Source organism: Tetrao urogallus, assembly GCF_951394365.1.
Source record: "Tetrao urogallus genome assembly, chromosome: 12".
Taxonomy (NCBI): Eukaryota; Metazoa; Chordata; class Aves; order Galliformes; family Phasianidae; genus Tetrao; species Tetrao urogallus.
The window spans coordinates 9,069,802-9,096,003 of record NC_136825.1 but is presented as its reverse complement, the minus strand read 5'-3'; the positions used below and the strand labels follow the sequence as shown (position 1 = coordinate 9,096,003).

Here is a 26,202-nt window from a genome sequence, read left to right as displayed (position 1 = left end):
GAATACTTCTTATAACATAGTAGCAGCACAACACGTAAGGTGCAAATCAATCTCCATTATTCAATCTATTTACAGCTTCAACACTTAAAAATAATCTCTATCATTCACAGAAATCAGAAAAACACCTAGAATAAGATAGGCAACGCCTCCATATATCAGCATATAAAGAGCTTTTGCCTACAAAGGATAAATTTAGACAAACTTTGAACACTGCACTTAGAACAATTACAAAAATTGATTGCTAGCTTATCTCGTTAGTGCCTCATCAATAAAATATTAGCCCAAGACTTATCCACATTTCCCCAGCTAGCAGTAGCTACTATTTCTAATAGAATTATCTATCTCTTACAGAACACTGATTTGTCATAGTTTTAGAAAAGGATGCACACCTTAAAAATAGAAAAATATAATCCCCTCATTCATCTGTGTCAGCACTATAGATTTTAATGATTAAGTCTCCTTTGGTGCAACCTACATTGCAAACTGAGCAGTATACAGAGAAGTCTCTAGTTGTGAGAAACCACAGTATATCAGAGAGAAGTATCACCACGTTAGAATTGCCACAAGCCACGTGAACTAGCCCTATGGACAGAACTTACCTACAACAGGAAGTGAAGATGACTGTGATTTAACATCTCAGCATCTTGCACAGTACTACGCTCACTATATGTATAACAAATCAGGACAGTACCAGCTCACACATCTTAGCCACACTGCTGAGTTGTACGGACATGCTCTTTGTCTTACACTAACTTCTATCTAAATTATCAGCAGGGATGTTTCGTTAGTGATGAATAACAACATGTGAAGACAAAGCAGCTTTACCTTCAAATGCCTCAATTCTGCTGGAACACCTTCTTAGACAATTCATATTGTTTTTCTGGAAATAATAAAATTCTGCTTTCCCATCAATTTAATGTTTTTTGTTTTAAAACAGCAGAATCTTACAAAAACAAATCAGATTAACTTCCAAATGAGCTTTCCAAAAACGCTAAGAGATGGACTATCTTGATCACTACTAAATGCAGAAGGACAGTTTTTCACTGACTTTAAAGAACAGCATTTACCTAAGATAATGCTTTTAAACAAGTCCAATCTGACTAATGTAATTCAAAACTGTAATATGAGGTGCTCTGAAAGACTCAATATATGCAACAATAAAGATAAATATTGCGTCTTTCCAAAAGTGTCGTGCACTATCTCCTAACACTGACCCCTTTGTAAAACAGAAAAGTCAAAAGAAATGAACAGCTAACAGATTATCCATTTTTTAAGATGACAGCGGATACTGTAACTGGCTGGTTTGAGAGGATCTATATTCCAAAACAGGCTTGCCCTTCTGCAGCTGGACAGTTTGCACAGCCAGCTGGAACTCTCTCCAGTGAGCTTCAGGCTTGGAGAATCTGGAGCTCAGCCAGTTTCCTTCATCAGTGCTGGCTGCCCTCTGGCAAGCCAGCTGTAATCTTCCTCTTCCGGAAAACTCCCAGGCAAGATTGCCAGGAGCTCTTTGCTGTGCTCTGATTTTGGGGAGCACTAAGAAGTGTGAAGAGTGTTATCGTTATCACTACAAAAAAAGTCAATACTTACAAACAATTACTAGCGTGATATGAGATGATGTTGGGTTGTCTGCTTGGCACATGAGCTGATGGCTGTTGTGGAATATAGGATTTTTTTATTCAGTATCTCCTATTATCTGATGCTGCTTTTGTCTGTACAGAACTAATCTGAGGGACATTAAAAAGTGTTTGGTTAATGTAATGTTTGGTTCTATTAATCGGTTTTGTTACTGATAAATTGAAAACAAATACAGAAACCAAGTTCTACAGTAAAGCCGACAAATTTTCATTTCTTATGCATTCATTCTCCATGAAATATTTTCTACAAGTATTAAGCATAATTTCGCTCCAGTTTGCCACCTTATGAAAATAGAAATGCCATCTCACGTACCTAGTAAGATTAAAATTTATTCCTAGAATCATCAGCACCTCACAGACTGAAAATTTCCTTTGCCCATTAGACCCATTTCCTCAATGCAGTTGTCAATTCCCTCATGTTGCACATGTACGTTGAATGACAAAGCAGCTCTTCACACTGTTAGTCTCTACTCCCATTAATGTCACAATTGCTTGCTTTGTGTACACACAGGCACATTGGAGAGAGAACATATGTGAATGTTAAGACCAGTCTTACAAGAATTTGCATTTATTCCATTCAGAAAATATTCCAGAAGAGCTACAATCATAAGAGAAAATCTCCATGAACTTCTCTTTGTTTGACATCAGTGTTTCTCACAGGTGAATGTAGCCTGCCTAGCAGTCACAGGAGTGTTCAGAGCGAGCTGCAAAACACTGGAAAAGGTAGTGCTAGCTGGCAGTGGCTTTGCCTTAGCATTGTGACACGAGAGCAGACTAGATGTACCAGCCACAAGCATTTATACCTGTAAGGAACCTGCTAGCTGCTGCCAGAAATTTGCTTTCTGCAGGTCAGAGAATAATTTGTACACCTACTGCCTGTAATCAAAACCAATTCCTTTTCCCCTACCTTGAAGAATGAATGCTGTTGTCAATTCATTCTTACAAGATGTAGACAAGTAGGAGCTAAAAAAGTCTAAGGAACACTTTTCTAAATAATAAAACAGTCCAGAAGAGGTGGAGAGAGAACATCTCAGAAAAAAAATTTGCATGGCTGGATGGAAAGCAGTCAAGTTAAGGTGCAAAACATCCACATCTTCTGTGTATTACAAAAGCTGAAGCAGGGTGTCTAAAAACCAAATCAGATGTTCTTACACCTTAAAACTATGCTCATAAAAGACTGGTAAAATTGTATTAATTTCACTTTAAATTTAGCAATTTAATTGTCAGAAGGTGCAAGGTTCAAAAGACCACATTTTCGAACTGTGTACTGCCACTTTTAGATTAAAAATAATGAATATTCTCCCTCCACGCCTCCTAAAACCTATTTCCTTTACAGAGCCCATAAATTCAAGGATAGAAGGTGTTACAACATCATACCTGCATTTCTGAGACTAGATAATATTCACTGTTCCAGCTTGACACACTTTCTGAAACTCGTTCATTTAATTTTGAAACCTAAATCAAGTACTTTGCTCACCCATACATAGAAACTACAGACCAAAATTCTCACATCTTTGTTTAGAAGGATGATAATGCCTGTAAGAACTCAGAGCCTTGTTAAAAACTCGAACTGTGTTTTAATTACAAGCGTACACACCCTCACAAGACCTTATGCAGCAATAAGACAAACTCATCATCCACTCTATAACTGAATTTGCTGTTGCCCTATTGGTAATGCTTCTGCAATTAATGAATCTTATCATGTAACACTTCAGTCTGCGCAGCAAGTTTCAGCAAAAGAAAGTACAGAAAACATCTTGATATAAAATTTTATAACTACATATAGAATAGTTAAAAATGAGCTAGTGAATTTTAACGTACTAAAGGAAGCAAAGAAACATACCTAAAAATTATACTCTAGCCTATAAGTCTTCTGTTCTAAACTGGTAATTAATTCAAATTCCACTGTGATCATATAACATCCATATTTCAGGAAAAAAGGCCAAGAACATAGGCTTCTCTTAAATTTAAGACATGTTAACAATGTAATTTAAATTAATGGCTCAGCACGTACGTAAACAACCGTAAAATGAACTAACAGCATGTCATAGATTATTATATAAAAAGCATTGCCCAAACAAATTGAAATAACAACATTAAGAACTGCTATTTAGTCTGTATGTTACAGTACCTACCAGTTGAGAACTCTGATTTGACTGTACCACCTTAACCTGAGGAGGCTGCACTGTATTTGATACAGAGACTGTGCAAATGTTGTTTGGTTGCCTTATTCCTATTGTCTGCGTTGTGACAATGGAGGAAATACTTCCAGAGGCAGATTGAGGTATAACTTGTGATAGCTTGGTTTGTTGAAGCGACTGCTGAGACGGCTGTCCTTGCAAAACTGAATGTTGACTATTCAGTAAAGATTGTCTCAATGCAGGTAGACTTTTCTAAAAAAAGAAAGAAAGTTTATGAAATACCAAATTTACCAGGTTGCCTAAAATAAAGTCTTCTGAAATTTGCTGTAAACCTAACTAAAAGATTACATCTTTTTTCCCCAATTGTACAATCTACTTTTTCATGAAAAAGTAGTAATACTGAACACATAAGAGGGAAAGATCAGTTTATAGTTTCAGAAAGCTTTCAATTTATATTTAGTAACTGCAGACTCTGACATGCCCCAATTCCACCATTATGGTAAAATATAATCCTCCTTCCCAAGTCAAGACCATCTAGAACTTGTAGCTTAGCTCTCTGGAAGGGCAAAAAAATGGGAAGAGAAAAGACACAACAGTAGCAGCAACCTACTTAATGCTAGAAGTAAGCTGCACCTATTTACTTCTCCTGACATGCCTCCAGTACCTAGAACAAGATGATTTAACTGTTGATGCCCTACAGCAATAGTTGTTTACTGTATTACTACTGATCTAATGTATTCTGACTGCATTAGAAAAGCGTACTATTGTGTGCTTCATGTTCAGACCACTTCAACCAAAAAACACAGCTCCAAAAGGCTATACCCTACCTTCACAAATAAACTTTTTACTTTTTAAGTGGTAGTAGTGTTCTTTTGAAGTGCTATCCCTCAGGCAGCTGAGGAACACAAACGTTTAACTCGAGCTATAGCCCTTTCTACATTTCTAATATTTAAAATTTAATGTCTGTTGCCAAGAAAGGACTTCAAAGAAAAGAAAGAGTTAAAACTGGTGTTCAAGCTAGAAGCGGCTGCAGAGTAAGGGCAGGAAAAAGAAAAGGGTTAATGATAACTTGAAAAAAACAAAAGCAAGGGCAAAGAGTTCTGAAGAAAAGATGAACAGAGAAAAAAAAAAAAGAAGGAATCTTCCCTAAACTGAGAATTTTTGGATGAGAAGAAAAATGTTTTCAGAACAATCGTTGTGGCTCTGTTATAATAATTACGTTTGTATGTGTCTAATCTTGCATATGGAAGCTATTTTAGGTAATGCAGGAAAAAAAAAACAGAAGTTAAATTTACCCCTATGTTTATTACTGCAGGATCAATAAATCTGTTTGGAATCACATTAGAATTTCTATATGAAACGTTGCAGATTACAAGCAGGATCAACTCATCAGTTATTCCCATAGCATTATCCAGTTTTTCATCATTGCAATTACACATGAATTGAAAGTTCTTGATGTCTCAAACTTAGATAACAACAAACAATATGGAGAAAGTCTAATTATCTGAAGCGTTCTATAGACCTTGTAACTCCTCCAGTGGACATGGTGTACTTTACAGAAATGGACTATGCAGAAAGCTTAATGCAAAGAAACACTACAGAATAAACAGCATATAATTTCCAAACAAATCAGTAACAACTTTTATAAACAAATCTGATTAATAAATTGTTCTAGTTCAAGGCTACTCAAGCAGTAAGCTCCAGATCAGCTCTAAACCACACATAAATTTTGCTTAAACCTAAACCAAAGTCTCAAACGGGAGATCTGCCTCCTGTAGGAAATCCCGTTTTCTTACCATCCTCTTGACCTGCACCTGCTGGGTGCAGCTAACTGGAGTACATAGCGAAGGCTCCCAGCCAGGAAGGGAACAAGCAGCACCTGGCTGGGCCTGACAGAGGTGGGTACTGCATAAGTTTCAGCTGAGCAGATTTCAGGAAAAATCCTCACCACAAAGTAAATATTGAGTACGCCTGCTTTAGACAGGTGAAATTAATTCCACTTAAAAAAACCATCCTCTAAAACTCAAAGCGCTAACATTCCCACTAAAATAAATTTATCTAAACAATATTCACATTACCTTAAGGAAAGGTACAAGATATGGCTGAGGAGATGATTTGAGTTCTGATTGGAGGCGGCCTGTAAATTCTTCTGGATCAATCTTTGCATCCTTGGAGGGGAAAAAAAAGAAAATAATAATAATTTTAAAAAATATATAAAATCATCAACAATTCAGTCCTGTTGTTTGGTTGTTTTTTCAGATAATGAAACCAAGTTCACGTATGTTAAAATGTCCATACATGGTACACATGTGTATCTACGTACACATACACACAGAAACACATTTGATTCTTGATTTCTTTTAAAAAATATTAATCCAAAAAGAGGTTGTTGATTTAGACTGACAAGTGATTATAAAATTTGCCAGCTCTTTTAATAAGAAAACGGCTTTACTTGATTCCAAAGGCAGTTTTGAAGGTCCAATTTAAATTAGAATATACATACATGCTTACATAAAGCATATGTACGAGTATTAAAAGTACACACATATAAAAACATCTGCCTATACGTACATATGTTCATAAAATATAAGCTTATAAAAATATAGATTATATTATATATATATATTTACTAGTTTACTAAGTAGTAAATACGGGAGAACTGTGTAATGCAGATATATTTTTCAGATACTCCCAGTACAGCCAGGCTGTTAGACTGACAGAGAAAAAGAAACAAACCAATACAACCTCCACTAAATAAATATATTTCTTACGTACGTGCCCATTATTTTAAAATACTCTAAGTAGCTACCTTTATTTAGTTACTGTTTCTTAGTTATCAAAACTTAAAATGAGTTTTTACAGGAACTAGAGAATATTACTGCCTAATTGTTTCTACTCGAAATGTTTTAGGAGTTATTTAAACAATACAGATTTCTGCCAACGAATTCAAAGAAATAGGTATCAACTACTTTCAAGTGCAAGTTCTTCAAAGATCGATACCTTTTAAGAAGCTTGACCATTTGTACAACTCCAAAGTAGCACCTGTTTGCAGTGCATTCATGCAACTTTGAAATGTCTGTTGCCCTGAAGACTACTCAAGTTAACCTTTTTTCCAAGCTCACAGGTTCTGTTCAGCCAAAAGACAGCTTTTCTTCTAGAAATTAACTCACAGTTAAGGCTCCATGCAGGGACATCTACCTTGAGAACTGCTTAGACACTGTAGCTTAGCAAAGTACTTTTCCTACAGTTCTTGAAACTCTCAATCACATTATGCAGATTCCTACATTCATATTGTGGTTAAAAAATTAATTGGATTCTTACTTTTTCAGAAAAGATCATGGTTTAGAGGAAAATAAAATGAATCCTCAAGGAAAAAAGGAAAAAAATCTTTTTTTAAAAAAAAAATTCCACACAGAGCAAAGAATTAGCTATCAAAACAAGATTACTTTTGATTAATCCATACTAAATATTCTGTTGTATTTCCCCTTCTTTCAGAATATACAAGTGTATGGGAACTGCTGAGTCACGGCCTGAACCTCTGATTGATCACCTGAGGTGAGCCATGAGTCAGCCAGAGGAGCGCAGGTGAAGGCAATTCAGCTGTGCTGCCGGAAGGGGGGGAGCCAGGCTCCACCCCTCCTAGACCTATTTAAGAGCTGGCTAGCAGTAGGGAAGGATCTCTTCTTGTGTTTTGTAGGTGAGCCCAGCATAAGGGTAAGCTTTCCATTTATTCTCTTTTGTTATCATTGTCCACTTTGCCTAACTCTCTTGATTATATTGTGATTGTAACATCTTTATATCCATTGATTATACAACCAGAAAGCCCACTTTATCAGATTTTTGAAATACACTGGATAACAGAAAATCCGCATTTTGATGTGGCCCAACTCCTTTCCCTATATTATAGCAACAGTTTTCAGCATGTTACTCATGCATGAATGATGAGTTTAATGAGGAATTAACATTTGGGAATGGTAACTAAATACTTACTAACAAATCCTGAACCAGAGCTTTCACATTGCGGGATGTTTCTGGAGAAGGTGAATTATGAGAAGCAAGTTTTATAAGAGTAGCTAAAAAGTTTTTGCATTTTTTCACATTCTCTTGCATCTCCTGCAAAAGCCAAAGAAAATAAAAATCAGACACATGCTATTTTTCAAGAATTATCACTGTACATTCCAATTACTATAAATAGAGAAAATGATTAAACTGTTCTAATTCAAGCAGGAGATACTACATGTACAACAGCTGTTATTTTGCCATTGCTGTTAGTTACCTGACATTTTCTTCGTGTCTTATTTAACTGAACATCATACTTCATAATGACTAACAGAAGTCAGAGAAGGAAATCATAAACATCTTACCTTTTGATTTGATAGAAACAAGTATAAATGCAAGAATTAATGTAACAATTTGTTGGAGATACATTCTCCTTTGGAATGCACAATGTACAGCATTCCTTAAGTTATCTTAATTTGTTGAATTATTGAATCAGTGTTTTTGTACAAAGCAGCTACATCAATAAAACCAAATTAGAGATCATTCAAATTCTATCATACGTAATGTTTTTCAACAGCATAAGATCTGATGCTCTTATTTTTCAAGATATTTTTATATGCTGTAATTTGGTCCCAAAACTTTGAGAACCAGAAACAATACACTTCAGCTTAACCATAGATTTCCACTTATTTACGAATTGTATAATCAATGAATGTACAGATGTTATAGTTATGAGGCATACCAGAGAGCTTGCCTATGTAGTTATTACACAAAAGCAGAAAAGATAGAACGCTCACCCATACTCTGGGCTCGCTTGTGAAAATCCAGCAGAGTGGATCTCCAGAAATCCTTCCCCCCTGGCACTCCTTTCTTAAATGGGTCTAGGAGAGGTGCAGCCAGGCTCCGTCCATTCCAGCAGCACAGGTGAATTGCCTTCACCTGTGCTCCTATGGCTGACTCATTGCTTGCATCAGGTGATCAATCAGAGGTTCAGGCTGTGATTCAGCAGTTCCCATACACGAATATATGGCAAGATGGAGAAAGCTAACCACAGCTGTTCACCCTTTTCAGAATTTGTATTCCACTTAGTTAAAATGAGTGGAAAGGCTTCTGTTTTGTAACATAACTGTTTCATTACGGGAAGTAGGCTTGCATGGAATTTTCTACTTCTGAATAGATCCAAGTAGTTCATAAAATACTAAGAAAACCAAGTGACTAATATTTTAATACTTACCTGTGATACAACTGTAGTTCCGGGTACAGGAGAGCTTGGTATGACTTGGGGCTGTGCTGGCACTTGTGCTGTTGTATGAGGTGGAAGTGGGAGCCGAGGCTGACTCTGGTTTTGTGCTGCAGATTGAGTTTGTCCACCAGTAATTACTGCAGGCTGTTGAGATGTTGGTGTTCCCGTTGATACTGTAGTCTTGAACAAATTTTGAGCATTTGTTGTACCTACTGATACCTATGAGTATTTTAGGTTGGAAAACAGGTCATTCTTTTAAATCTTTCACCCAACCACAAAGTTCTTAGAAGTCTGACAAAAAAATGCATTTCCTTTCAAATACACCTTTACTGACAAAATAAAAATGTTAACTTCATTATAACTCTAATTTTGTTACCATTTAACCACACTGAAGTCAATCTCATCTAAATTTCTTTTTATTACAAAAATCAATGTACAACTAAAAATGAGTTTTTATTACCCAGTCCTTTAAGATGATTGTTCTGATGTTACTTCTTCACCTCAACTTTTTGTAGATTTGTCCCTTGACACAAGCAAGACAATTCCCAATGATCCATTGCCATGTCATCAAGCTTACAATGCTCTACACTACAGTTACAGCTCAGATCCAGATTACACAAATGCATCACCACAGTTTCACAACCTAATTTGAGCACAAGGGCTGCATATGTGCTTTAGCCTTTGCAAACAGAACTGTCTCTGTAGCTTGGCTGTATGTAAAGATCCTGCTGCACTGTCCTCAATCTTAGAAGGCTGGAAAGCTTATCAGGCTGAACAGAGGACCACATACACACACGCTCAGTCCAGTTCAGCATTGACATGATCTGACTAAATATGCCACCTTCCCCAGTGCCAAGAAGTCTCAAACTGACACACCAAATGGCACTGCAGAAACTAGAGAGCTCAGCCAGGCAGCATAGCATGCTGAGCAGAACCTATTAAAACTTCTTGATCCAACCTACCTGCAGAGTTTTGGCACAGACACAGAACAAGCTGACCCAGGCACCTGCACTGCAATGCATGGTGTACACTATGGCAGTGGTGTCCATGCAGTCATAGACACCACAGTTCTCGACGGGGGACAAACCTAGTGCTACGAGTCCACCACTGAAACAACACTAAAGAGCCCAACTGATTTTTTTACTTTAAAAAAGAAAAAAAAAATAAGAAATCATACTACCCATTTGTTTTCTATTAGCTAGGAAACAACAAAATAAAATACAGGCTATCATCCTACCCCTGCATAAAACAGACAGATGATCGATTCACTACTGATTTTTATGCTTGTGATAAAAATAAACACGTTAATTTCTCATTAAAATTCACATTAGGAAAACCAAATGATTACAAACAAAACTTCTTATTCCATCTTTTGCTTTTTATATTCTCAGTACTTACTGTGGTATGTGAAAGAATAGAGCCTCCTGGCAGAGTTGCAGCAGCTGTAGCACTAACAGGTGTTGCAGTTGACTGAACAACTTTGGCTTGCACTGGAAGTCCAAGGCGAACAGTAGATGTGGCTACAGAAGTTGGTTGCTAATAAAAGAAAAATTAGCAATTTAATCATTAATTATATGCAATATTTACATGTAATTATTCATCAATACATGAGTTTCTAATTGGCAGGAGCACATATTGGTTCTTTATATACACATTTGCTTTTTCTATGAATTCTTCTGAAGGGAAATTAATACTGGGAAAAGTTTAGACAGAAAAAAAATATATATTTTCAGGCAAATATACCATCAGTCCAGCAACACTGAATATCTATCTTCTGTACTTGGGGGAATAAATAAAGTTTAAAAATCTACCTGATATCTCAGGAAAAAAAAATGCAATTTTTTTTTGTTAATTTCTGTTTTGCTTTGTTTGTTTGAATAGCTCTCAAGATTTTTCTCTCGAGTTTGGATTTCTTCCATGCTAAGGTAGCCTAGAGGCAATAAACAGCATCATCACAAATAGGTAGAATTGTGTGTCTGTGTAGAAGAATTATCATAAATGCTTCTTAGGATTTAAAATGCCGCATTTCTTTTCTCAAGTGTACAAAAGACCACTAGCTTCAATTTCACTGGTCACGTGAAACTATATGCACCTGAAGCATTTATAAATGTTTGCATTTATAAACATGAATCCTGCATATCTTGTTCATTTCCTTATGATCAGTTTCTGAGCTAAAATCCCTATGCTGTCAGCCCCTTTCTTGTCAGTGACTGCTTACAGAAGTGGAGATTTGCAAAGAAGGGAGATAACCAGGCAAACTTCTGACATCACTCAGTTCCAAGAAAGATCTCCAGTCAGAACTCTGTAAATACATACATAGCTCAGACTACTCGCTACAGAATTTTCCTCAATTAATAAATGTTCTCAATTCAGCATAAGAATATGCTCTAGGAAAAAAAATCACATATAATTAAAACACGAAATTTCCATACCATAATAGTGTGTTACCTAAGTTTGCAACATATTCCATACACAATTCTCCATTGTGCCAGACCACATGAACCAGCTGTGAAATGCTAAGACTAAATGCATCCTATTTTAAAAATCACTAGTGACAATAGCTTTTCATACAAAGTTGCCGTAAAATCTATTAATGAGTTGGACTTGAAGAAAAAGCCTTACTACTGCAAAGAAATTAATGCAACTTTTTACAACCATGGTTCCAAATCTCAAATACATTAAAAAGTCAAATGTGAAATGAGTGGATCAGAAACATTAGAATTTCCTTATATTATTTGCAAGCATCATGAAAATTGTATTAAAATGACAATTATAAATTGCCAGAAGACACCATAAGAACTCCCAATACAAACACATCAACAAGATCTAGTAAAATAATCACAAAATTTAGAAGCTATCAGCTGTATTTTCTATTAAGGGAAAACTGTAAATAAAAGTCAAGGGAAATATATGAGGAAAAAAAAACCCACAAAAATTATCAATGCCTTATAAGAAAATCATAACATAAAAGATTTTGTAATGACCTTTAAAGAACAACTGCTAAGGTTTGGTACGAGAGTAATTAAATTCCAAAATCACTAACCAAGACCAAGAAAGGGATATATTTTCAAATGTAGGTGTATTACTTTTTTAACAGATGCATCATGTATTTTGCGCTTCCTAAATATATAAATTGAATGTTTTAAAGGCCTTTCCATGGCACCTGTAAATTAACACGCAAAGAAACCAGGACATGAATGAATACTCCAATACAAATCTCCACAGGGACACTTCAGAATACTTAAGATAGCCTTTCATATGCAGACATGAGTTGGCTCTTTGCATGCAAAGAGGTTAACTGTTCTAAGCAGGGCACAGTGCAGTGCAGATCTGGAAGCATGGATTTCAAATGGATCTGGCCAGCATGGAGGATGGATGTCCCAAGATTCTTTCTGTCTGCACAAGTCAGTTACTTCACTTCCACAGAAGCAGTCAGTGCACATTGTAATTGTTCTTGGAAGGAGCCAGTGTGGAATTACTCTGGGTACAGCAAATTCACTGCTTAAATAACTTTCTTATGTAGACCTTCTCACCAGCTCTCTGGACACAAAAGTGGCAAGGCAAAGCTTGAGGCATAAACAGGAACAAACTGCTTTGTACCTGCTGTGCACAAGTGAGCTGCTGTTATATTTGAAGGAATAATCAAAACGATGCACTTGAAAAAGCAGGCCACATGAATACGGAAAAACTACACTGAAATACACAGGAAATATTTGCCAGTGCTTAGGCAGGACAACACAAACTTTGGGGATTATTTTGTGTATCTGCAGCTCTTCAAAATCAAGGCCATTCAAACTGCCACAGGTTAGTACACTGATGTCAGTAAACCTCTGGAAAAAAAGTTGGTGGTATAGGTGTGTTCTGTGCCACCTACTGATGTACACTCAGGGTGCCAGCATTAAGGAACACTGCTAAGGGACACAGGCCTCACCTGACACCACTGCTGGAGTGCATTTAAAAGAAAAAAGAAAGAAAAAGAAGGGAAGAAAGAAAAACACAAAAGGTAAGGAAGGCATGAGGAGAGGCACAGCAAACCAAAGAATCTGGTGGGTAAAATTTTGGCCCTAAGGTTAGTTTCTACTTCTACCTCAGTGGCACAGAGTTTGTGCTACCACACAGATATTCTATTGCATGCAAATACAGATAACCTAATGTGAATTCTCCTATGCCATACACATGAGTGTGCAACTTGGAAAGTAGAGTCAGTGACGTGGTGTGGTCATGGCTACAGCTGGAGACAATGAAGGCAAAACAAACACAAAAAGTTAACCAGTATATTTAATTATTCACTTAATATCTTTATTTTCTACTTATAAAAAGAGGCTAATAGTCCCCTCGACTGCATTGTTGAGAAAGTTATTGTAGGGGTAAGCATTGCAAAAAAAACCCTGTTTAGTTATTAATACCCGCTTCAAAAAGATGCTTAGAAACTGAGCAGCAAATAAGCCTGAAGCAATCCACGGAACAGTTAAGGAAGAAAATATCACATAATTCTTCACAAGGTTGTTGAATGTTTTAAAAATTAAGAAAAATAGTAACGTGATCATGTAGTACGAAGCATGTGCATATGGGAGCCACTACTGCACTGCTCAGGAATTCAGCATTTCCTAATCTTTGCAAGCTTAATTTTAAAGCCTTACTAATGATTGGGAGTGCTATAGGCACGATACTTCAAGAAGTTGAAAAATTGCATGTTAACTCTACAAAAGGTAAGCAGTAGAATGCGTGGAAGGAAAACGGTTTTGTGGCTGAAGCACAGCCAAGGTATCAGCATTTCAACCTGCCCTGCTAACACAAATGTCTTTTCCAGAATTCTGTATGAGAGGAACAAGCCTCAAAACTATCTATACAAAAATACTATGGGATAGCTGATGTGATAATAAAGTTAATGCGCTTCAGGAAACAACAAAGATTTTTCAATTTGCTTACAATTTACTTCAAAGAGGCAAAACAAGCATTTATCAGGAAAACAGGAAGGATATGAAAAACAGAAAAAATAAATACACAAACCAGAAAAAAAATGTCAAAATTGTAAAAGAACAGAAATACAAATACAGGCACAGTGTATCACCAGAACCATCTCGGACTTGAAAGGCTCAGCTTTAGCAAGAAGAGTTTCTCAAACATTAACAATGTCAGAACTCATGATGGTGAAGGCCAAGCTGCTGCTTAATGCTGCTCTTCTCTATATGATGCTCACTTCTTTCTTTTTGCTGTCCAGAAGCACTTTAATTTTGTAACTAACTTCATATGATTTTAATTTAAAAATTTATGTTTCTCCTTTTTTGGTTACGAAAATTAAACTAATGGGTTCTGAAAACCAGCAAACAAGTATGTGCCACATCAAAAGCATGAAAACCCATCAGCTGTACAAATGAAAAGCGTAGATAAACAAAAGAAACTCACCAGAGAAAAACTAGATGGCAGCACCTACTCATTTTTCATAATTTTAGAAGCAGAGGCTTCCAAACAAGATATGGAGGCAAAAGTGTAACACAAACTGAATAATAATTGCAAAGTCTTCATCTCTGAAGAATACATACAGGGATGCAAGTAAACCTGTGCTTTTTTGATCTACTTGTAGTAGAAGACTCTACAGCAAACTTTTTTTCTAAGACAACTGAGGTTCCATCAAATAATAGCTCATTCTTCACACATTGTTTTAACTAAGGTCATACAGCAGGTACAGTTCTGCCAATGTTAATGATTCAATATGCAGAAAAAAATGATTTTGATCAAAACCAAAAGGAAACTAAAACAAATGTGTAGAAATAAAAAATTCAAAGAAAATTATTCACTGTTAATTCAAACCAACATTCACTATAAATTTATCATCTTGTTAAATGCTTTCTTCAAACAAGCATTATCAGTGAGAAAGTCTTCACTTTCTTTTTTTTCAAGTCTTCACTAAGTGTAACTTCTCAATGCGTCAAAAGTTCATAATAATCCTTCATAAGATAAGTTCTTCCTGGTAAAACGTGATATTTTAAAAAGATAAGGTTCTGCTAGCTACACCTACAAGATGAATTGTATTCCTAAACCAAAAAATGTTTTGTTCTTCTACATCTGAATATTTGGACATATAATTTCCCTATTTTTTAAAAAAAGTGTAGTTAGCTGTAGTTAATATCCCTATCCCTCTCACAGTCATCTATAACCTTATTATAGACCTGAACTGAAATTATTTTAATGTACAATTTCAAGCTTTTGTTGAATTCTTACTTGAAGCCACATAGATGCCAATTTAGAAGATCACTGAAATATTACACATATCTTCATATTACAGGTACTTGTCTCCACAACTGCTTTCTCCGTACTATTCTATTATTTTCAAATACTGATTCTTCAGCCTGAATCCATTCCATTACTTCTGACTGCCCTCCAAAAATTGCACATGCTTTTGTGACTCTCCCATACTCTACAGCCTTTAAGCCCTGCATTAGTTTAATGCAGAACCTCTCCTACCAGGTACTCACTTATCTGATTTGTCAGTTTGCAGAATTTTAACAGAAATGGAATCAAGGCACTATCATCAGAAGAAGTAACTTAAATAGCCAAGCACCCCAGAGGAAAGAAACACCAAATTTAGGTTTGCAGTGCAACAGTAATTGCAGTAATGGTGTGCCTGGTCTAGCTGATGCTTTTATCTTTGTGCATTTATCACAGACTGCCACTCACTGCACAGTTAAAGAAGAGATTATCGTAGGATGAATGGGAATTCATGTGTCTCAATTTTCCCGAACTTTTCTGTTTGACACGGCAATCACAATGCTTACTTTTCTACCCAGGGAAGAAAATACTCTTACATGGAGATATCTGAGCTCTGAGCCTTCAGCAAGGCAACACGTGCTTGTTTTTTAATCAAAGGAAAGAGTTATGCTAAGCTCATATGCTAAATCCTGAGGGAAATTAAACTATGCTTTCTTCTGCTACTCCTACAGAAAGTTGGCTCTTTCCTCATAGACTGTTCTGGATGGAAGCACAGCTGCTGAAGTCACAGGAATTTTCCCTCACAAACAACGGGGAGAAGATCTATCAAATAATGGTCCTGGGATATAGGAAGGATACCTTGATGCGTTACCAGGCTAAAGAAGTAGCCCAGAGTCTGTATAGCTGTATGTATTGATTAAGTCAATTTGATTTAAGAACACTTAAAACATTTATTTATTTTCCCCACCTTTTTTTTTTTTTTTTGAGAGAGAGGAAGGAGATTCACGGAGCTTCAGATTTCACAGACACACTCTGTTAGTTTTGCAGACCATCCTTCTTGTTATTTTTAAAGTTGTTCTTTTTATATTCTGCAGCTCTCACTCACAGCACTCAAAGAGATGCCAAAGCTAACTACCAGATTTTACCATTTCTTTGTGAGATAATTTAATAACCCTTATTTGACATCTAATTACGTAGCTCCTAGCATACTTCCTTAATATAATTATTTAAAGTGTACATAGAAATTACATCAGTAACACTGAAAACAATTACTGAGCTGGTATTTGACGCTGGCTAGAAATGAGTACAAACTAAAGAAAAGCAAACAGAGGAGCTATGAAGTAGACATTGACTAACACGTTCTTTGTAGTAAGAGCTGGTATCCTAGAAAATGCTTTGAGTACTAACTCACTGGATGAATGCTTTTTCAGTACATACAACTCTGCATTTTAGCGCTTCATCCTTTTCCTTGGCTAACCAGAACGACTACTCAAACAACTGACACTTCCAAAAACTTAGCACAGTATTTATCACTGGACATTACACTACATCATCCTAATACTAGAACTAGCTCCCTCAGATTTTTAGCATCTCTACCACCACACGAACATGCAGTATTCTCAGAGCTTAATTTTTACAAAAACCCAGCACGTCAGATTACACTATTTCCACAATCTTAACAGCTTCATATAACTGGAGAACACCTGCCTGAGGCCAATATGATCAACTCCCAACATCTGTTGTGCACACATACAAATTCCAACCTTCTAATAAAGACTGAACACAGGCAGCCAAGCAGAACTGCATTTTTGTCATAAAATTCTATGTACAATAAAGATGTTCTCCTCATATGTTCTCAAATAACAGACTATTTCTTAATGTGTAATTTCCTATGAATGCTTCCACTCTGAATTTTAATTCTGAATGCTACCCACAGCAATTAAAGTTGCACAAAAACTTACAGTATGAAACCAAACCAACTAAACCTAACTCATTTTAACAGACTGAGGTCATATTCTTGGTGCAGTCCCACCCCATGATCTGTTATGCATTTATGCTATACACTCATCTCAGAATCCTTTGCTAGAGTGTGTGCTGTATATTCTTTCGTAGTCAGTAATGAAGAAGTAATGCATTTATTTTAAAAGCAAACAAACAAAACAAGAAAGCAAACAACCAATAACGGACGCACAAACTAAATAATGAACATTGTCCAGATTTCTCTTTGTGTCAAATCAGTGAAAACAAACAAACAAACACCTGGAAATCAAGATAGGCTTGTCACTGTGTTTATTCCTGGCATCTCATATTTATCTCTGAAGGATTTTTACAAATCTTCTTAGCCTTCCAGATCTCACAAATTTAGATATTAACCAGCTGCCCTTTCTGCAGAGTTCTTTTACAATATTCCATCTAATACTGTGCTTACCTTTTTTCTGGCAGCACAAAGTTTTTCAAATGTTTCCAGGCTTTTATCTCTTCTTGAGATACATTCTGTTGAGCTACACAATATTCCTATTACATTCATATCTAAAACTTGCATTTTACTTGGCTACTCTATGGTTTAGATTACCTCATTTTCAATTATACAATTCTATTCTGACTTCCTTCTCTTCTGAAAAATTTACCATTGCTTTTAGTTTTTAACTAAACAATTTCTTAAACTACAAACATGATGTAAAACACAAAGCATATAATGGGACAGCAATCAAATATGAATATACATATTTAAGATATTTCAAACAAGATACACAACAATCAATCAAAAATTCTAAGGGCATATTTTTCACCTACTTTCAGAGTTATCTCTTTTATAAGCAATGAACTTAGGCAAAGCTACCTTTCACTCTGTCTGTAATTATCATAGCACAACAGCCCTATACATCTGAAGACGCTTACCTCTACATTCTAGTAAGACTGGCCATACATAGTCTGAAGCTGAACAACATCCTTACAGAATTTTAAACAAAAAAACTTTACAAAGTAATTTAAAATAAATAAATAAACAAATTCCACACTTTCATCCTTGAAAATAAAACAGAAGTGAACCAGAGGAATCAAATCTTTCTCCCAGATAAAGTATACTACAAAAATGTAACTACTGTGAATTCTGGCATAGAACACGCTTTGCTTTCTCTTTTCTAATTTCTAGTGATCACATCCATCACTATGCTGGAATATCACAATGACTCAGAGAGGGAACAAAGTCATTTACTAGTCAGTGGCACACATTCCAAACTAATTTCTGTCTAAGATGAGCCCTCTGACCTCCAATGAACTCAAAGCCCAAAAAGGCTCTTGAGCAAACCTGCAACGTAGACTTTTCTGGAAAAAAAAAAAAAGAGAAAAAAAAAATTCAAGCCACTGAAAATGAACTGTATTTGAATAAGTATTTCTTGGTTGTCAATTAAAAAAAAAAAAGTGTATGCACAGGAAGCACATTTGTCAAAGAACCAATAATGTACAAGACAGAGGAAAACGAAACACACAAAAGCAAGGTGAAATCGAGCCAGACATACTTGAGTTGTTGTTAGGCGAAAAACTGGGCCACTTGTGGGCACTGAAAGTCGAGGTGAAATGCTGGCAGGACCTTGTCCCTGGGTCTGCACTTGAGCCTGCATCTGTGCCTGGGCTAGAGCCTGCTGAGGTACCATCACAAGTTGTCCAGCATCCGTGCGCACCAAGACCATGCCTAGTGAGAATAAAGTGACAATAACTATAGAGTAAAGAATAACACGAATTATAAGGAATCACGTAACTATGAAATATAGAATAAGAACAACAATAGTACTGTCCCTTTTTCTTTATTCTGTACCTTTCTTTTTTACTGGGGTGCAATATGAGATTTTACTTCAATGAAGAAAAGGAACTCTCACCAGCAAACAAAAACTACTCAAGCTAGTTTGAAATTCAAACACCTATAATTTACGGTGACCAAAACAAATGGTAACTTGAGCATACAGGTGTGCAGTGATGCACAGAAGTGTAGCTAAGGTTTGGAGAATAAAACTCGAAAGAAACAGTCACTAAAGTAAACTATAACAACAGTCTAGTTGCTGAGAACAACATTCAGTTTGCACATACCAGGGACAATGACATGAGAGCTTTACTAAAACAACAGTGTTAGGGAACGTGTGGATGCAAACATTAAGCCAGGCACATTTCTGAGTATACAGTATTTGAGATCTAGTTAATGTTTGAGCTCTGACACATTAATTTATTCAGCACTTACCATCACTGTACTGGGAGGTTTGGGATGAAGGAAAAATACTATCACACCCACAGGCCCAACACAATTAGAAGCACGGGTGCTTGAGGAAAAATTCCAAGGAATTGTTTTAAATGAACAGAGTACTTTCTGGATGTAAATGAAAATACTTTTATTTTCTCATAATACGCTTCACAAATAAAAGCCCTTCTACACATCCATTCGGTGCCATCCAGACTTGCCCTTACTGTAACTGTCCTGGTTTTCCACTATCAGCAGGTCAAAAAGGAGCTCCCAATGGCTAAGCTGGCCCCTGAATCACCTGGACATTTACACTTATTCCAGGTCACTGCAAGCATGTAATGTGCTTTTTCTAGTTCAGTCAGAATTAAGAAGCCATTCTCCAGATATAATATGTAAAAGAATTTTCAAGTTAGTCTCAGAATACATTCCAATAATCTGACCTAGATGAGAGTAGGATACAGTGTACTATCAAGAAGGAACAGATCTTTCAGGAAAATCTTTCTAGGAAATCTCTTTCACTCTGCTGACAACAGAGCCAGGAGACGTTGTTCCTGTAACTTATCTGTATGTACAGATTTATTCATATGCATTTTATAACTTTGCAAGGGAAAATAAAGTAAAAACATATACTCACTTCTAAGTATTAGCTTCCCAGAAAAACAAACAAACAAAAAACCTCAGTAAATAGATTTTGAAACATATTGAGCACTATTATATCCAGCAAGTAACCAAATTCAGAAGCAGTCTATATCTTTCTTTCTATGTCTCTGACATAGAAACACAGAGCCCAGTCCCATGATGAACACAACTGAACTGCAGCTCCAATAGAAGCCCTCACTTACTGAGTCCTGGGTGCTCCCAGCCACCTTCACTACAAAAATCACAAACAGAAAACACATTTCTGCCACTATGAACTGAAGAGCTGTAGAAATCAAGCTTTAAGATAAAAAGCATACAGAGCTACTGCAAGGACCTCATCCATAGGATACGATCACATCTCTCTCACAGCCTGGATGAGTGATTTTTAAAAGAAGAGCTCAGCAACAACAGATCTTGAAAAGGTAACTTTCTAGGAGCATTAGCCCTTCCAGCACCAGACCTAATGGTTTGTAGAAAACCCCATAAGCAGAAGATGTACTCAATATCTGCTGTTCTGGACAAACAAATATTAATAATTGCTCCAATGTGCGGAACGGATACATTCCTGTGAGCATCGTGAACCTAATGCAAAAATCCTTAGAGGATAATGCATACCACACACACACAAAAAATACACATTCTATTGGCATTACACCAATTCACATCTGTCTTGTTAATTACTTCTTCAACCTTGTAAAATTCAATCTGAATTTAAAAAAAAAAAAAAAGAACAGAATGGACAAATTAATTGCAACGCATGCCACACCGTTTCAATACAATCTGCAGATATAACTACTTCTGCAGATGCATACGTGTTCGTGCAGCAATTTTATATTTTAATCCAGCTTTGAGGACTTGAAAATTCTTTTATTTTACAGCATGCAGGAAGTGGTCAGATTCTCATAATTGAGTTAAACAAGGCAATTAATTTTTCCTTATTGTCAGCCATGAAAGGATCCAACTCATGAGCTGCTAAGAAGTGCCAAAACTGGTACTGGTATTGTATGCTAATCAGTACTATTTGCTAAAATAAACTCATTCTAAACTTCTGCATTAGGCAGAATATCACAATAGGAGAGTTTCAATATCATTTAATAATGATGCACAAACTTAAGGAGTAATTAATCAAAAACAACAATGTATTTTCTGAATTACTCTTACCCTTCCAACATGCTATCCTTCTGTTAATGCAAATTTAATGGATTTCAAGCTATCTGGTAACAAAATTAAATTCAAGTGATACATTTTCCACACTATTATTTCCAGAACTGTCTCTAAACCTCTGACAAGATTGCTTTCAAGGACTCTGTTTTCCCCTTCTATTTAAAAACTACATAGCAGAACAAAGGCAATAAACTGCAGAAACTTCATACAAAGTCATGCTACAACTTATCATAGGTATTCACTATTTATCAAGCATATTAAAAAAGTGAAGTCAATGGCTAAAGCTAACAATATAATTGGAATATAGTCATGTATTTTTAAACTAACCCCTTAATAGTTTTGAGTTAGTCAGGTCTTCATGAAACCACTGAGTTTTATCCAACTGGGGCATCAAAATTTGGAGCAGGAGTTTCATAAGCTGCAGTCAAATACACAGCTACTAAGAGCTACTAAAGCACACTCAGAAGCACGCTTCTATTGCATTTTGCTCTATTTATCTTGGCTAACAAAAAACAGCTATTAAAAGAAACATGGTGAAAGAAATGAATCATTTCAGATTACATCAGTATCTACAGGTAGTATCACACTGTCAACATAAATAGAAAAAAAACAAAAAAAAGGAAAAAATTAAATGTCAATTCATCTCCTAGATCTGTAACTAACTTAGCAACTTGTTGCAATCAATCTAGGCATGGGAGCACAGCCTGCAACCCTGGGAACGTTTAGGTAAGGCAATACACTGTGAAGTAGGAGTTACCAGGATGGAGAGGTGCTGCTTTGATTCATCAGCCAAACTTGCATCTTTACAAAACAACACCAAGAAACTAAGAAGGGAACAAGCAGGACACGGGGGCTTCTTCAGGGCTGGAAACAAAATGCAGTGATGGCAAGGCTGTGAGTACCCAGCAAGGAGTGACACCGTCACACACACCAAAAAGAACTTCTTTACATTAAACCAGACTGCTTAGTGGACATGGTCACCCGGTGCCCATCAGAAGGCATTCCCTGCAAACAGAAAACTTTTCTCCACATCGAGAGTACAGCAGATTGCAGAGCTCTTCAAGAGAGACGTGATTCCTGGTTAACGCATTCCAGATTGTTCTGCCGCACAGCTGTTTTTACACCGTTACAAAATACTTACCGTGACCATCTCTCTCTCAACGAGAGGAAACAACTACTCTGCACCAGCAGCAAAGCACCCTAAGTCAACCACATCCTCGCTCACGCCAACCAGTCGGCCAGGACTCGCTCTCAGACTGGCGCCCGTCCTTTGGCTCGCAACACGCGGAGCAGCGGGAAAACGCCAACTTTGAAAAACCTCCGTCAGAGAAAGGCCGAGCAGAGAGCCGCGCGCCCGCCCCGCCCGCCCCACTTACCGGGCGGGATGGTGAAACCCGGCGGCAGCTGGATGGTGGTCTGCTGCGGCGGCCTGACGATCAGCTGCGGGGCCACCAGCCTCGGGGCAGCACCCAGCGCGGGCCGTGGCGACAGCGCCTGCGAAGCGGCAGGGAGGGCAGCCCCCGGCTTGGCGACGCTCGCGGGTTTGGCAGCAGAGCCCGGTCCCGGCGGGGTGGCGGCGGGCGCGGGGCTGGCGGAGTTGCCAAGTGCGTTTACTGCGGGCTGAGGGCCGTGCGCGGGCTTGGGCTGCGCCGCGCCGCCTTCCCTGCCGGCCGGGCTCTGCTGGCCGCTGACTGGCGGCACCGCCGCCGCCCGGCCCCCGGCGCCCTCCCCGTTGGGCGCCGCCTCGCCAGGCAGCGGCGCGGGCTCGGCGGCGTCGGCTCCCTCCGTCGCAGCCCGCCCGCCGCCCTTCGCCCCGCTCCCCTCCACGGCCTCGTCGCGCGGTGGCGTCTCCACGGCGGGCGGGCTGCGGCCGGGGCTGGGGCTGCCCGCGTTCCGGGAGCCGGCGCCGGCGGCCACATGGTTGTTGACAGGCGGGGCGGGCGGGGGCGCGGCGGGCTGCGGCGGGGCCGGGGCGGCGGGGCTGCCGCCGAGCAGAGCCGCTCCATGTGATTGCTGCACACTACTACTGTTTACACTCACTCCCCGCCCCGCCGCCGCCGCCGCCGCTACCGCCGTCGCTGCCGCCGGGGGAGACGGGGACGGGAGCGGCCCCGGGGCGGGGGCTCGGCTCTCCGCGGCTCCGGGACGGCCCGCCGCAGCCTCCTCCACCCCGGTAGCGGGGGGGGGCGCGGGGTGCCCCAGCTGCTGCCGGACGGGGCTGCCGCCCCCCGCCAGGCTGCCCTGGCGCTGCTGCTGCTGCGGCTGCTGCGGCTGCTGCGGCTGGGACAGGGCGGAGGTCCTGGGCTGGGGCGCCTCGGCCGAGCCCCGGCCGCCGGCCAGCTGCGATTCCAGGGAGCCCACCAGGTCGCTGACCGCCTTCTCGTCCACCTCCTCGGAGAAGAGCAGCATCTCTTCCAGGGGATCCGAGGCGCCCGCCGCCATCTTGCGCTGAGGTGGGAGCCGGCCGCGCAACGCGCAGGCGCGCCGGCCTCTGTCGCGCGCGGGGCACGCTGGGAGGGCCCGCCTTCTTGCTCTCCCCGCCGTGGGGCGGGCGCTCGCAGGGCGCGGGCGGAATGTCAGGCTTGGCGCTTTCGAGCTTGCTTTTCGGCGCCGGGGAACATTCGCCGAGATGCGCGGGGCTCCCGCTGCTCCTGGCCGGCAGGGCGTGGGCAGGGCCTGGCGTCCTGCCCGGTATAGGCGGAGGGGTACTGCGTGAAGGAGCATCGGGCGGCAGCGCTTCGGCGGTGAGGGGTTTTTAACGCCCGGCAGAGAGCGTTGGGAAAGCCTGCCGAGCCGGCTCGGAGCGCTGTGCGTTTGCACGTTGTGAAATGAAATGTGCGATCGCGCTACCTGGCGTTTGTAAAGCTGCCATAACCGTGTGCTTTGCCTTCAAGTCATTCATTCCTCGTGAAAACAATCCCAGGCAGCAGGTCATTCTTAGCGAGAACTGAAAGCAGACAGGCTGCGAGAAGGGCTCAGCAGCCCAACGCAGGCATTTTTTCCAAGGCGGCAACGTAAGTGCTGCTGAAGCTGCTGGAAGTCCTGATGCGGGCAGGCTGTCGTGTCTGCTTTAAAGCTTTTGTGTCTAAAACTCCTGCATTGCACTGCTAGCAGAAGGCTTGTTACCAGAATGCTCTTTGCGTCATCACAGCAGCTGCCCTCACGCTGTTCCCTCAGCATCCCCACTGGAAATTTGAGGCGGTTCATTCTGTTTCTAGCGATTTTATCATTGCTTTTCTATATGCGCTTTTTCCATTACTGCTTGCCTCGTGCATTTGGAAATTTCCAAGAGGAAAACGGTAGCTCTAGTCTGTAATTTCTTTGACAAATGACAGAACAGTTTATTTCACGGGACCTGCAGAGAAAGTGATTTTGCCCACATGTATAATCACTTTCCACAACTCGTTACATCTGTTCTCGCACACAAGTGATAACCACCATGTATTTTTCAAGCTGACAGCGGAGAACAGCTTGGATTCCAGTGGCTGTCTGCTGACCTATGATAGCATGGATAGCAAAGTTGGATGCATTTGGTCTGCTACTCAGTGGCCTGAAATGGTGATTCACTTTCTGATTTTTTCAGGTGATTCTTTTTACGATTCTCCCCGAAACTGAAAAATGCATATCAGTGAATAACCTACCTAAGCATAAAGTGAACTTGTAGAAAAGAGTGATGGTCTTACTATACCCATACACACAGCTGATAATCCATTCTCAAGCTCCAAAGCCATACACTATATGATCTGGCTGGAATCACAAGGCTAAGCTGCTAATCACTTGTTACCATCCAGGTTACATATTTTTATTCAGGGTAGTTTTTCCAGATTGTACATTCATGCTTTTAGGAACAGATTTATGATAAATCAAAATAAACTACATCTAAAATGCATTAAGAATATCCAAACAAGATCGTGTTTCTTTAATGAGGGAAGTTCAAATGTCTCCTGAAGTTAAACCAGTGTCCAGTAAAAGAACAAGCAGCATCAAGAGGTGCTCAGGATGTACAAATAGGAAATTGTGCAGTAAGTGCATGTAAAAGCACAGTAGTACACATGAAAAACAGTACTCAGGAAAGAGCACCTAGGAAAAGTACAAATCAAAAATGTGGTTAATAAATGAATGTTGCTTCTATGGAATACTACAGGTGAGATTTGGACTTTGAACAAATGTTTCTATCTGGAAATTTAATTATAGTACTATGCACAAAAATAAAGAATATTAACTTGGGTTTGCAAGACATCAACATCTATCCAGTATTACTTTGTACAGAGTCCCATGTTTTACTTATTTTTTTAATTAAGAGAAGAGTCCATGCTTTCTTTGCTCACTATGACCTGTCCTGCACTTTGTTTGCATACTGCTGTCTCCACAGTTTTTAGAAAAGAATTTCCTGTTAGACACATCCTCCAATTAGTCCTGACTGTGAAAAATGTTTCAGCATACATTTTTCTACTGCACTATGCCATTAAACTGGTGTCTCCATAAAAAGCACCCTAGAGGAAACCTTTATTGCTACGTAACTTCAGAAGATAAAAAGTAAATCTTTCAGCTGGAAGGAGAAAATTACAAGCCATGATTTACACTACATCTTTCAAAACTTCAAAAATGACCTGCTTTTAATTACAGTCTTAAATACATCTGAGGATGAATAATCTGTAATACATGAAATCACTCATATTTCTTCCCATTCACCCCTTCTTAATTTAGCCACTTTACATATATAAACACGCAGTAAGGAAGTATAATGAATATTTTGTTTAATAAAACACCATCTACTCTGATAGACATCAGACTTTTCGCAAGTCAGAAAGCAATAATACTAAGAATATACATGAACTTGTTGCTGAATCTATCTCTGGGCTTGCACTTCTATGTAAGGAGCATGAGTTTTAGTGAAGTACAGGATCTCTGTGAACTTTTGTATTCATTCTTTGATCATTA

General features: G+C 38.9%; 1 protein-coding gene across 1 annotated transcript in view; it reads right to left on the bottom strand.

The window, feature by feature from the left end:
• LOC306950849 (transcription initiation factor TFIID subunit 4-like) overlaps nucleotides 1–23,703 on the bottom strand; it is a gene marked incomplete at both ends in the record, with an annotated part of 131,499 nt that extends 107,796 nt beyond the window's left edge. Inside the window, 7 exons of the mRNA XM_079541235.1 lie at nucleotides 3,770–4,027; nucleotides 5,854–5,943; nucleotides 7,766–7,888; nucleotides 9,009–9,236; nucleotides 10,416–10,553; nucleotides 18,746–18,918; nucleotides 22,638–23,703. Coding sequence (XP_079397361.1) covers nucleotides 3,770–4,027; nucleotides 5,854–5,943; nucleotides 7,766–7,888; nucleotides 9,009–9,236; nucleotides 10,416–10,553; nucleotides 18,746–18,918; nucleotides 22,638–23,703 — 2,076 coding nt within the window. The remainder of the gene's footprint in view (nucleotides 1–3,769; nucleotides 4,028–5,853; nucleotides 5,944–7,765; nucleotides 7,889–9,008; nucleotides 9,237–10,415; nucleotides 10,554–18,745; nucleotides 18,919–22,637) is intronic.
• Between the last annotated feature and the right edge of the window lie 2,499 nt (nucleotides 23,704–26,202).